Source organism: Saccopteryx bilineata, chromosome 1 (assembly GCF_036850765.1).
Source record: "Saccopteryx bilineata isolate mSacBil1 chromosome 1, mSacBil1_pri_phased_curated, whole genome shotgun sequence".
Lineage (NCBI taxonomy): Eukaryota > Metazoa > Chordata > Mammalia > Chiroptera > Emballonuridae > Saccopteryx > Saccopteryx bilineata.
Genome location: NC_089490.1, coordinates 336,266,012 through 336,279,952, shown reverse-complemented (window position 1 = coordinate 336,279,952; position 13,941 = coordinate 336,266,012). Strand labels below are relative to the sequence as shown.

General features: G+C 40.0%; 1 protein-coding gene across 13 annotated transcripts in view; it reads right to left on the bottom strand.

Annotated features, from left to right (window-relative positions):
- The window catches only part of DLG2 (discs large MAGUK scaffold protein 2), a 2,196,962-nt gene that overhangs the window by 639,145 nt on the left and 1,543,876 nt on the right, over nt 1-13,941 (bottom strand). For all 13 annotated transcript variants that reach the window (XM_066248982.1, XM_066248991.1, XM_066249001.1 and 10 more), the window contains one exon: nt 3,317-3,441. In XM_066248982.1, the coding sequence (XP_066105079.1) occupies nt 3,317-3,441 (125 nt within the window). The remainder of the gene's footprint in view (nt 1-3,316; nt 3,442-13,941) is intronic.

The following is a 13,941-nucleotide window of genomic DNA, read 5'->3' as shown; positions in this document are numbered from 1 at the left end:
ACAAAAAAAAACAAAAGAGGAGAGAGTGAGAGTTAAGTGTTTTGGAGTATAACCTTAAAGGAGGGTGAGGATGAAGAAGAAAAATAAAATGCAACACTCATGGGTAGTGTAGTTCAAGAAAGGGGAAGCATAAGATGGGCAGAGAATAGAAGGACCGAGGTGGAGGAAATAAAGGCAAAAAGATAGAAGAAACAAACAACAACAACAACAAAAAAAAAATTAGTGGATCAAGTTGTAAAGTCTGTGGGTTTTTCTTGATTTTGAGAGGTTAACTTCTTCCTTTTTCTTTTCTCTCCCTCTTCCTAGTCGGTGACTCTGTACCCCAGGCTCTGCCCCTGTGTCACTCTTAGGTAGGGATTTGCAGTTGATGGGATTCTATGGCAATGTCATATAATTGGCTTTAGTCTTGCTGGAAGTAAAGGCTTGTTGGCGTTTGCAGGGTCCAACGATGAGAGAGTTTGCTTTCCTGGATTCTCTCTCCTAGTCCCCCCTTTCTGAATTAGCAGCCTGGTGATCCAGCTATAAGGCTGCAACTGCTTCTGCCTGGGGAGTAAGAGGCTCAAAGAGCTGGGAAATCCCCACTCTATGCCCACTCAGTGCAAGGCTTTGGGAAAGGCTCTGACAGTCAGGGCCTCCAGTGTAATCAGGCGGGGTGGGAGTCAATTGTTGTCAAGGTGACTGTTCAGCGCCTATCATTTAGTTGGACCTCTCAACCCAGGCTTTCCACACTTTGTAGCCTGTTTTTGCAGGGAAGAAGAGGCACTAGTCTCTGCTTACGACTAGTGTAGTATAGACCTTATTATCTGCCAAGTCCTTCTTGTTAGCGTTTATCCCTGAATATGGAGGCTCTATCAATCAGAAGTTGCCCCCGCCCCTTTAGCGAGAGGCACTAAAAAATATCACGCCTCTTGTCTTGGATCGCTGAACTGAGAGAGATCTTATCAATTAGAACCGAGGGTGCGCAGATTTTATGGGTTAAGCTAATTTCAGTGATTGGGTCGCAGCTGTGTTTCTGAAGGAATTTTAGGCTGCCTGCGCGCGCCCCTCCCCCAACGCTTGATTGTTAGCTTGAATGGCTGGGTGAGGTGCCCCGCCCACGGAGAGAATCTCCCAAGCCTGTCCCGCTCGCCCCGCCGCTGGCAGCTGGACCGCACCAGGCGCAGGATAATGGAGCCCCCTGGGTGTGCGGGCCAGTAGGGTGCCCTGGGCGCGTGGAATGCCCAAGGCACGCGTGCGAATGGGGCGCTCCGGGCTCCGGTGGCCGGCGACCCCCACTCGCAGTGAGCGGGCCGCTGGGAACGTCAGCGGTGCTCAACCGGACCGGGCGCGCGCGCGGCGGCTCGTGGCGGCCGCTCGCGGTGGCGGTTCGCGGGGGTTCGGGGCAGCTTGCGGGGGGGTTCGCGGCAGCTCGCGGGGGGGGGGGGGCTCGCGGCGGCTTGCGGTTCCCAAGTATATGGGCTGACTCACCACAGGCGCACTCCCTGGCGGCTTGAATGAGCGTCGCTGCGGTAGCTTCCTCCACACCCTCGTCTCTCAGATTCAAGTGATAACAGTCCTTTTGCTTTCAGTTTGTGTGGAACTCCGGAATGCTCCGAGGATAAATTTTTCTGTTTCTAGTTGATAAATTTGTTGTGATTTAGGGGAGAGCTGTCAGACTCGCTTCTCACGGCGCCATTTCCGTGACGTCACTTGTCCACCTTCTGAACCTTTTAAATGAAGTTTCTTCAGCACCCAGTAATGGCAAACCCAGTTCCCACCATGGTTCATAGAATTACACAACATCTATTTCAAATATGTTCATTCTGTAGCATGGATATTTCCTCACTCAGAAATTAATTTTGTCAAATCAGCTTGAAAATTTTATTGTCCAAAAAAAGCATGTGCTTCCTGAGGGAGAGTCACTCACTTCTCTTGTTGAGAGGAGATGCAGATGGACCTGTAAAAACCTTTGTGATTCTCCTCCACAAGCTGCGAAGGCGCAGCTGTCAGAAGTAATTAGTGCGTCAGAAGAATGGAGTGGAGTGCACAAGTGTCCTTGACTGCTTTATAAGGAGAGCAGTAAACTAGTTTATGTATGCTAAATGTAAAAACAGACTGAGGAAAAAGCCCAATGAAGCTTACATTTCTGCTACTTATATCATTGTCCCCACTGTGGCTCCATGCAAGCCAAAGTCATATCTAACTATGGGACTTTGCTGGTGCTACCCTCCAAGCCTCCCACTCCCATTAATTTAGTCTCCTCCTTCCTCTTCTTATTTCATCCATCTATCCATTCACCCATCTGTCTGCCATCCATCCATCCATCCATCCATCCATCCATCCATCCATCCATCCATCCATCCATCCAAAGAACATACTCATTCTTTCAGAAAACATCTATTGACCCACTTCTCTATGTAACTGCCTGGTCTGAGAGGACTCACAATCTGGCAGAGGTGGTAAAATAACATGAGGACAACTTTTTCTTCCTAAGAAAATCTCTCTTAACTGTTCCAATCAACAATGTCCTTTATTAGTGTTTTGATCTCTGACAAAATTTTATATTATTTGCTAATTACTCCATCTGGGTGACTCTTTTTTTTTTCATCTGGGTGACTCTTAATTCACCAAATAATCTTCAGTTCTTTAAAGAGAGTGGACCTGACGTAAGCAGCTACTCGTCTCGCTTGAGCAGTAGTAGCTGGCTCCACGCCATCTAACTACTTAATCTCGCCTTGTGTTCTTCTCCAAGCCAAGTGTGTTTTCCACTTTGTTGAGACAAGTTGTTCTTTCTCCCTTTGCATTCTCATCCGGATTTATGAGGTTAGTGAAATCTTAATTATTTTTTAAGATGCAGAAGGAAACTTCCTATGAAATAGTTTTTAAGATGCTGCCCAAACTCCTACCTAAATCCTTATAAACAGCTGCTGAATCTATAAACACACACCATGTCTATAACATTGCATTATTTACTAATATTACTTAAAATATTTTAAAAGTACTTAAAATATTTTTATACATTTTATTATTTGCTTATTAGCTCATAAAGTTCTTCTGTCCAAACAGATTGAAGGCTCCAAGAACAAAAGACATATCTGCATCCTCTCCTCACAGTGCCTGGACCCCTGTTGAATGAATGTGGTAGCCGTCAACAAATACAAATTAAATGTTACTTAAAATTCAATAAATAATGAATGATCTGCAGTCATTACCGAAAGCTTGTTTTGACAGCCTTCTCTAATAACTTTTGTAGAACTATTATTCTCCAATGGTACAAACATGTCTCATTGCTATGACAGATTTACTTTCCAAATAATTCTAACATTTCATTCTTTACCTGAGTCTGCCATCCTCTGCTGCTGCACCTCCTGGTATAATCTTCGTAATAAATATGCCAGGGTCATCTCCAATATGGGGGTTATCTGTCCCGCCAGCAATACTGAATCCCAGGCCAGAATTCCCCTGTAGAAACAATCAGCAAACATTATATGTGGTGGGTGTTACCTACCTCTAGTTCCCCTTACATTCTGTATTATCATTTTACTACTTAAATGGAAATCAGGTGGTAACAGTCCTATGCCCAAAGCTCTAAATGCATGGTCAGCAGACAAAGAAAGGTCAGGGAAAACACTCAGGTTTGTCCCAGGGCTGGAAGCCTTCAAGGGCCTTATATTTTTGCTTTCAAAAACACTTTTTTTATATGATAATTAAAATGATCATTTAAAGTGGAAAATAAAAGCTTAAAAATTGTATAAAAATACAAAAAAATCATTATGTCAATTGTAAAAATTATACATAATAATGAAAACAGAATAGAAGGAAACATATTACATGAAAATACTAGACTTGGTAGAATAAGGAAATTTCGGTGTTTTCATTGTATTGTTTTCAGTATTGTTCTAATAATGTTCATCCATCAAGTAATTATTCCTATGTAACAAGAAACTGAGTTCAGAACTCAGGGCCTCTTCTAAAGTCATAATAAATGCGAGATACTTTTCAGTTATAAACAGGTTTACTTTGCAGTAGATATAGAAAAGTAATGTGTTAGTGCTGCAGCAGATAAATTTGAATATATAGTTACATTCTAATAAATCTTTCATCTTTACTCTTGCAAATTATAGTCATTGGCATCCAGTATACATTTAAATTTTTGAAATTTGTATGTAAGACAATTAAAATATCCCCCAAATTCACAAATGGTTTAATGAACGTATTTCTTATTTATATATTCTCTTAATCTCTCTCTCCATGGCTACATTCTATTTCCATACTACATTACAATTCTCTAATTTGCATTACCCTTTAAATTATTTCCATATAGCTAAGTAGTCTTTATAATTACACTTTTTATTTTATTTATTTTTTATAATTGCCCATTTAAAATGATTACATACTATTTCATCAAGGTCATAGATCATCATTTATTTAAATAGTCCCCTGTCATTAGATACTTAATTTCTCTATATACTCTTATGACAAATATAGCTTACTAAATTTATGATCCCTTGATTAAGTTCGGCTCTTGAGTAAAAAGAGATGAAGACTAAGAACTTACTAGTTAATGTACAAAAATTAATTAGGGCATGCAATTAGTCAAAAAAGTTCAATATTAAGATAAGGTCAGCTATAAATTGAGAGTATACCACTGCAAACATCAAGGTAGTATTTAGCCATTTTTATGGATTGACTTAATAAAACTCTACAATCCAGAGGGTTGTTTTCATAATTGTACATTTACATGGAAAGGTTTAAATTAATAATTCAATCACAGTAACTAAAATACCATGTTTTTATACTTTTAACATCTCTCAAATTTTGTTTATTCTTTGAAAAATTCCAGTGATTATTGAACAAAAACATTACTTAGTAGCAGTCATGTAATCATGAATTTAATCTTTCTTAAACACCAGCTCTGTGCCTGGCACTAAGCCCTGGAGCTACAGCAGAGAATATGCCGATTAGTGAGGCACAAGGAAAGGAAGTAGAGAGCAGAGGAGTGGCTAACAGGGACTTTTAAGGAGGAGCAAATGTTCCAGGCAGATGAAAGAACATATGTAAAACTCTGAGGTGAGAAAGGGGATGCCAGGTCCAAGAAACAGACAATAAGGCCTGTCTGTTTCTGTCCAAAGAAAGGAAGGAGAATTAGATTAGGTGAGACTTTATTGTGAGATCCTTCAAGCAAAAATGGATATAAACCTATTTTTGGTTTTAAGTCCCTCTTGACAGTAGATGACTATATCAGCATTGGGTGCTTATCTCCTATATCACTGTCTTGAAGTTAAGGCTACAGGGATTAAGACAGGATGACTATTGTCTTTATGGAATTCAAGGCAGAGCAGAAAAGGCAGAAATAATTTGGCATCTGGTGATCAACTACATTGTCATATCTAGAGCTACCAAGACAGCATTTAGGTGATTTATAAGGCAATTTATCTAAGATCTAGGGATTTGGGAAGGAAAGGACGAGAAGATGAGCATCTTCAATGCAATTTGGGTCTAGCTCTGAGAACGTCGATGTGAATATATTGGGTCTTACTAGAGTTGGCACCAAGGGGATAATAATTTCTTGATTAATGGGAGTAGGGAAGGAGGTAAACAGAGATTGGAAGGTACTCAAATGCTTTCTCCTGGCCATATCACCATTTTTGGAGAGAGCACTTAAAACTTTGTCATTTGATGAAGAAATTTATGATCTAGCTGTTGTCTTATTTTCCTTATTCCTAGTTTTACAACTTTCACCCCCAAGAGCACTGAACAACACATCTGGCTCTTTCCTGCATGATCCATACTATAACTTCTCCCTCGACCTATACTCAGACTGTTTTCTCCACCAGAAACTTCCTACTTTCTCCTTGATTGACCCACTTCCTCTCATTTTCTAAGCTAGGGCTCAGATGGTATCTGTTCCAGAAAATATTAAATGATCACCCCAACTCCTCTTCTCTGGGTAAGTCATTCTGCCTTTGAGTTTTTGTAGATTTCTATGCTTACCTATATAATGCACTATCTTATTTTGAAGTTATGTTTATGAGTCTATCTTTCTTTCAAATTGAGCTTGCAGAAGGCAGGAACTATGTTCATATGTTTCTTGGTGCTTTGTTTGGCATATAGCACTGTTACATAAATATTTGATGAATGAAATAACAGACAAACTTACTGAGAATATTCAAACTCTAATGGGAAGACTCAGAAAGAACACAGTAAAAGTCCACAATACGCTAAAGGGATGTAATATAGAAGTAAAAGCAATTTTGTTCTCTGTGGCTACAACAAAAGAAAGGGAAACCCCAAGTATTCAAATTGTAATTTAGGTGAAGGATGATGAGCAGGCCTGTCCAAACCGGGCACAGGCTGTTTTGGAATGGAGGGAGGACTCTTCACTCAATGGGCAGCTGGCTAGGCACTGGACATGAGGGATCCAAGCACCTATTGAAAAGTTAAATTGGATAACTTTAAATAATTCTTCTGGTTCTCTGGCTAGATTTATAGAAAAGTTGTTTTTGCTGAGAAAAAGGAATGCATTAGGAACCTTTATAGGGGGAGATAGATCAGTGTTGCTTTTTTTTTTTTTTTTAGCAAGAGAGACAGAGAGAGGGACAGACAGAATCCCAGGCTGACACTCCTTCCACTGCATCACTGCCTGGGTAGGTGATCAATGTTGCATTTTTAAAACTTATTCTATGAATCAAGAGAGCTTTAAAATAAGGGCTTTGGTGACAATGCAAGAACATTTAACCACTGCTTAACAAATTGATGGAGAATATGGTGGCTCTGGCATTTATTAATATACATTCCCTTTCCCAGAAGAAATAGATTAAATGGATCAAAGGGTCCACAATGAAAAGAGGTAGGTAGAGCTCATATAACTGGACCTATGTTTCTGGTCTCAGTACTCCCAAAAGCTTTTGTGTTTCTATTAAAACCAGTCTTCTAGCTGGGCCTGGCCAGTGACCAAAGTTCTTTAGAAGAGCTTCATCTGAATTCAGCTAAGGAATGATTTAAAGTGCTTTCCCATTTCCCCCATTTGTTCTCTCCCAGCCTTCCCTTTCAGGTCTCTGCTGCCAGCCAACAGCATTCAGTAGAGAAAGAGAGACAAATAAAAAGAAAAAAAGAAAGAGAAAAACAGCAGTGAAATTACTGCCTGCTGTTCTCCATGGCTGAATCCCTTCAGTCCCCTGACAACCATCCCAAAGCCAGCCAGCTGCAGGGGCAGACCCTGACCCTCTCCTCTGAGCAGCAATCTCTACGGTGAACAGGCATGCCCCTTGCTGACACCCTTAGAACCTGAAAATTGTGACTAATTAACCAAGTGCTGATGCTTGACCCAGTTGATGGAAACTGTGAGGTGGCATGCTGGTGGGAGCTGCCCCTGTTCAGAGTTCTGGGTGGGTGGTTGTTCCCTGGCAGTTGGGCAGATTCCATGACTGATGACTGACTGTAGCTGGCATGAACCATTTTTCCTCTTAGTCCCCAGTCATCCACATTTGCTGACTCTTGCCAAGGAGCACAAGTCCAGTGCCTGGCCAAGTGGTACTTCCTCTTACATGTACCACACTCCATCCCTCTCAGAAAAATAATAAGCCAAAAGGAAAGACACTTTGCCACTTAATTGATGCTTGAAAATATGAACACAATTACCCTCAGAAAAGGTTCTCTTTCATTAAAAGTTTGTTCTCCAAATAAAAATTACCCCCCCAATGGGGTTATCAAAAAAAGGAAAATAAAGTATTATTAAAATCATATACATTTATAGAACATTCTATTAACAAAGAATTTCTTGATTTTTTAAAATTAAGTTACTTATTTAAAATATCATTTAATGTAGCAATTTATTTCTGAAATTTATCCTAAAGAAATAATCAGAGATGTGTGCAAAGATTTGTGTTCAAAGTGTTGTCACACTATTATGTTTCTAATGCAAAAACAAAACAAAAAACAACTCACAACTGCAAAAATTCTCTGTCTAGAAACAGGAGATGCCTGTTTTCACCAACTTACAACTTTCAGGAGTCGCATTTAGAACGCCCTAAAGTTTGCTATATTAAATTTTATCTTTCTGGAAGCTGCTGAGTAGAGAAGCCATTTGAAGATCTGCATTTGAGGACTGGTAATTCTAGGTTTTGTAGGATCATAAGATTGTTAATTTGTAGAAAAGTGTTTTAAGAAGATGGAGGACTGCCATGGCTGATTGGCTCAGTGGTAGAGCGTCGGCCTGGCGTGCAGAAGTCCCGGGTTCGATTCCCAGCCAGGGCACACAGGAGAAGCGCCCATCTGCTTCTCCACCCCTCCCCCTCTTCTTCCTCTCTGTCTCTCTCTTCCCCTCCCACAGCCGAGGCTCCATTGAAGCAAAGATGGCCCGGGCACTGGGGATGGCTCCTTGGCCTCTGCCCCAGGCGCTAGAGTGGCTCTGGTCGCAACAGAGTGACGCCCTGGAGGGGCAGAGCATCGCCCCCTGGTGGGCAGAGCGTTGCCCCTGGTGGGCGTGCCGGGTGGATCCCGGTTAAGCGCATGCGGGAGTCTGTCTGACTGTCTCTCCCCATTTCCAGCTTCAGAAAAATACAAAAAAAAAAAAAAAGAAGAAGAAGAAGAAGATGGAGGACTGTGAGAGGAAGTAGTTTCAACAAACAGGTAGAAAGGGAATGTTAGATTACAATAGACCAAATAACTATAAGAAGGAAAGGGTGATATAGTAAAGGTAGATTACTGTTTCTGTGAAAGAGTTTTGTTCCTAGGAGAGATATGTTGTAATGTCTGATGAGAAAGAGACAGAGTAGAGGCGAGATTTAGAGGATGGTGGGAGGGGACTCAAGGATGTCTGTGGGCTAAGTTGAAGAAGTGCCTGGAAAAGAAGAGAAGCTACAGAAAAGATGGAGAGCACATGGGAAGGAGGAGTGAAGAGAATCTGGGAAGAGTGCCCAGAGTCCAGATTCTTTGAGTCTTGCCATAGCTACTGGTTAAATACACATGGAAGACATAGCCACATTAAGGAATACAATGGTATTGTGAGGAGAAGCAAACTAAAGGAGTTCTTGACTGAAACATGTCTTTATATATTCAGATGTCAGGACTTCAGAGGGAAAAGTCTAGAATAAATTTGGAGCAAAATGTAAAGCAGTAAAGGGTTGTGATTGCAGCTGCAAGGCAAGAAAGATACGTGGGGATCCATAGGGCTTTCCTGAGCAGCAACAAGGTGGGATATCATCAGCATGATTACTGGAACGTCAGCAGCGTGACTATGGGAATTTCTCCAAAAGTGCTTAGTAGTCCTGAACAGTGAAGAGGGAACCTGGTGGTTCTAGGGCTGAGGTTTGAAAATCAAATATGGTTGACTTTCAACAGAATGAGAAATATAAATCAGAAAAACAGCAAAGGAAGAGAAACAAGGAGGATACTCACAGGCTGAAAGAATAGAAGTAGGTAGAAGACTGAGATCATAGCAAGGTCCAAGTGTAGGTTTACAGAGAACGGGATAAAACAGGAGGCAGCAGGCTGTGAACACTGTGGGGTTTCTGGGTTCAAGATTCCAGAGAAAACGTATTCACAGATAAGTCATGTGAGTATAATAAAGGTTATGTGGATATATTAAAGTGATGATTGAGTCACAGTACTTTGTGGCCAACAGTGAAAATTCCTTGGAAGATAGAGAAAATATAGAGAAAAAAAGAAAAAAATGTCCAAAACATGTTTAATGAAAGTGTGGAAAGATGAAAGTAGAGATGAAAAGTGGGTAGAATTTCAGGCAGTAAGGTAGTTAAGAGAGTTCCAGGTAGAGGAACATGATGTGCCAAACCCTAAAAAGAAGAAAGTGCTTGATTTGTTCAATGTATGAAGGTGAGACCAGCATATCTATAGAGTGATGACGGAAGGGAAAGACAAGGTTAAAAAGGGTCGCAGGAATCAGACACTGGGGGGTCAGCAGCACGAAGTAAGTTTTTAGGTCCATAAAGATTTCAAACTGGAGGTCACATGGTCTGATGTAATTTAAGATTACACTTGTTGCTATTTAAAAACCTATTGAAGAGAGCCAAAGGGCGGGGAACAGGGAGACCAGTTGTAGCAGTCCAGGTCAGAAACTGATGGCAGCTGGCAGGCTGGGAGCAGGGGAGATGACAAGACTTGAGACATGACTTGAAGGTAGACTTGACAGAACTTACTGGTGGTTGGAATGTGTGAAGGAAAGAGAAAAATCAAAGATGCATAGCTGGACAGGGCTGCCAACATGAGGTGAAGAAGACTGTGAGGGGGTAAGGAAACTAGGTTGGGAGAAGTAAATCAAGAGTTCAGTTTGTATCATTTGAAGGTTAGGAGATCTGCTGATGTCAATGGAGTGGCAGAGAACTCACTGAGGTACTGAGAAAGAAAAATGAGAATAGTTAACACTCATTGAGTATTTTCTACACGCCAGTTGCTGTATTAGACCTTACCACTAACTCCCTCCTTAGGGGTAGTCAAGATACTGACAAGATAATAGGTGAGTAATTGCAGAAATATCAGGAATAAGTGCCTGGCTTTTATTTCCTTTGATCCCCCACAACTCTTTGAGAGTATATGTGAAAATTTTCTGAATGTTGTTCTAGGAGTATGAATTTCCTGGAGAAACCAGGTTTTCTTAATAAGGAATGACATGATAAATGTGATATTACACTGTGATTAATACAAGAACAGTGTGCAGGCTGAATTAAGATGAGACCAAATGGATTGAGTCAGAAAGCAGGAAGACTAATTTGGCATCAAATATAATATTTGAGATGTGAAGTCTTAAGATCTGATTTAGAATGCTGTCAATGACACTCAACTATAAAATTTTTAAGGACCATATATCTTGTCCCTTGCAACTGTGTTTAACTGAAATGTCACTGGAAGTTAATATATACTTGTCAGTAGCTCCCAACATAATCTCAAACTGTAGACCATTTTTTTTCCAATGCAATTTGGTAACAATGTAGTTCCTCTCTTACAACCCATTAAACCTTCTATTTACAATGACATCTCTGCTTGTGTCCTCTGAAAAGTTCCTGACATACGAAATATTAATGCAGATACCTATTTACAATAGTTTGGGTATATAGAAATAAGAAATAGGGAAGTTTATGAAGCAGCCAGTTACCACATCAAGAACCCAGAAATTATCCCTGACTCCTGCCTGTTCATCAGTTCTCACATTTTAGTAAACATCATGTCTTGTTGATTCTACCCATAAACTGTCCCTTCAATCCATCCAGCTCCTCCCAATTTCTATTATCACAGCCTCCTTAGAAATTTGTTAGTTTCCTACTGCTCTTCCAGCTCCCAGGCCAGACATTTCACTCTATCTTCATGGTGGGATGTGCTCAAAAGATGGATGTCAAACTCAAACGCTAGGAGGGCAGACAAGACATAGGAGGCAAAGTGGGCCCAGGAGACATAAACAACAGAGCAAGGATGTGGTTCACTGGAAGCTGGTCTTTGTACTGGGAATAAAATAGGGAGAAGTGAAAATCGAGCACATATCTCATCCAAAGGGAATAGGTACTCTTCATCTCCTATAAATGGTAAATCCTCTAGAATGGATGCCTAGTGTCAGAAGATTAATGGTAAACACTCTAGAATGGATGGCTATTGTTGGGAGATTACTCCCCCTTCCCCCAGTGAAGCCAGAAGTCAAATTTTCTTAAGCAAAATAACAATTTGTAAATGTTGGAAAACTATGTCAGGTATGCTCCCTGCAGCTGGCAGTTCGTGAGGCACATTCCTTCCATGGCTGCCACACAAGTCAATACTCAACACTGTGAGGACTGAAGAAAATACATCTGAAGCCAGGGACACAATCTAAGGGTCTGTATCTTCTAAACTGCTCACTGTTCAACAAACTTGTACTTTCTTTGGGTTAGCCTTCTATCATATATACTTACCAACAGCATGTAGAGAAAAGTGCCTGGCCCAGAATAGGTGCTCTCCTCTCCTTTCCTTCACTCTGTGCCTGGTTCACAGGTTAATTATTGCACAAGCACATTGTATTCTACTTGTTAACATGTTTATCATCCTTATTATACTCTGAGCATCAAACCAAAGCATCAAGACTGAGTTGTTCTATTTCTATGCCAGAATCATGTAGCACTGGTACCTGAAAAGAACTGGATAAGCTCTTGCATGAACTGAACAGAATGGCTTCTGTTGCCTAGAATGCTTCTTATCTTCTCTCATAGAGTTCCTGTTCAAACATTACATTCATCTCAATGCTACCTGTTATGTTTTCTCCCACTGCTTCAGGCAGGTATGACTGCCCTTTCCTCGGCGATTCCACACCACCTCATTCATAATGTGACTAGGACAAAAAAGTTATTTGTCCATGTGCCTCTCCTCCTCTGGATTCTCAGCATCTGGAGGGGAGGGGCCACACTCTTTCTGCAACTATATTTATAGTTCTCAATTCAATGCCTGCTGACAGAAAATACTTAGTACATTTTTGTTAGATTAACCTAAACTAACAATACTTGAAATTATTTGTAAAATAAGCTGACAAAGAAAGGTCAGATGAAGGGGCATTAAGGAGAGTATTTGGTTTTAATGTAAAGGGGTTAAAGATCAAATCACCTAATTAGTTCTGTATTTATTTATTTGAATGTCTACTATGTGCTCAAAATTGTGTCAAGTTCTATGAACAAAAGAAAATAAAATCCACAGTCTTATTTTCTCAAGGACCTTATAGTCTAACTGGGGAGGTGTGCCCTGTTCATAGGAGCAGGAGGCTGCAGCACAATATTTCAAGTTTATCTTTGGTTGTTCCTCTCCCCAGGTCCCCTCATCCATCATGTGTCAAGTTCTGTTGATTCTATCTCTTGACTGCCTCTTGTTTTTAACCTTTTATTTTATTTCCACTGCTTCTATCCTAGCTAATTTCCTCATTTCCTATTGCCCAGGATATTGCAAAATGCCAACATCTGAGAATGATCACTTTATACACCATTGCTTTTGATTCATTGTGTTTCAAAAGAATAATTTTCCCATTTTCTCTCAAATCAACCATTTAGATCTTTTCTCTATTCCAACTCTTCGGGGGGAAAAAACACTTGAACAAAACAATCTTATTCTTTTCACTCTTTACTGAAGAGTGAAAGGATATTTTAAAAGGTTTTTCTTTTTCTTAATTTCTGGCAGTGGACACTTACTCTTCCTTTTTATTTCTTCACAGTATTGTAGGTGCTCAACTGCTACAACCATAAACTTATATCTCTTAAAAAATAATTCTCCTTTGAAATGATTGCTTGGGAATAACCAACAGTGAGTCTGACATAAGCCTTCAACCCATACCCCAACTCTACAATCTTGATGAGGCCAAGAGGAATGGAAGTGGGCACTTGCTATCATCTATTACTCTCTTGAAATGATTTAAGAAAGCAAGCTCTGGAATCATTCCTGCTGTGTTTGTATCCTAGTTCTACCACTTTCTGGTTTGTAATCTGAACAATTCTCTTAAATTCTTGGACTGTAGTTTTTTCACCTAAAAAAGGAAATAATATAGCTTATAAACTAGTAGTACTCAAAGAGTATCTTTAAGATCAAAAGTATTTTCACAATAATAAAATGTTACTTGTCTTTTTCACTGTGTTTACCCTTGTACTGATGGTATAAAAGCAGTGGTATGTAAAACTGTTGGTGCTTTAGCATAAATCAAATTAAAGGCACCAAAGTGTACCGGTAATCACTGAATTCCAGAGTAAACATAGTCACAATAAAATGTCATTTTCATGTAAGAATATCTTTGATGAAGCAGTAAATACTATTAATTTAGTAAAATCTTGACCTTTGAGTCCACATAGTTATAATATTATGTGTAATGAAATGAGAGGTATGCCTAAAGTACTTATGTATATATTGCATACATATGTTGTGTCAAAAAGAAATATTTGTGCAATCATTTATGTTGCAAGTTAAATTAACACCATTTTCATTTAATACCATTTTTATCTGAAAGAATAA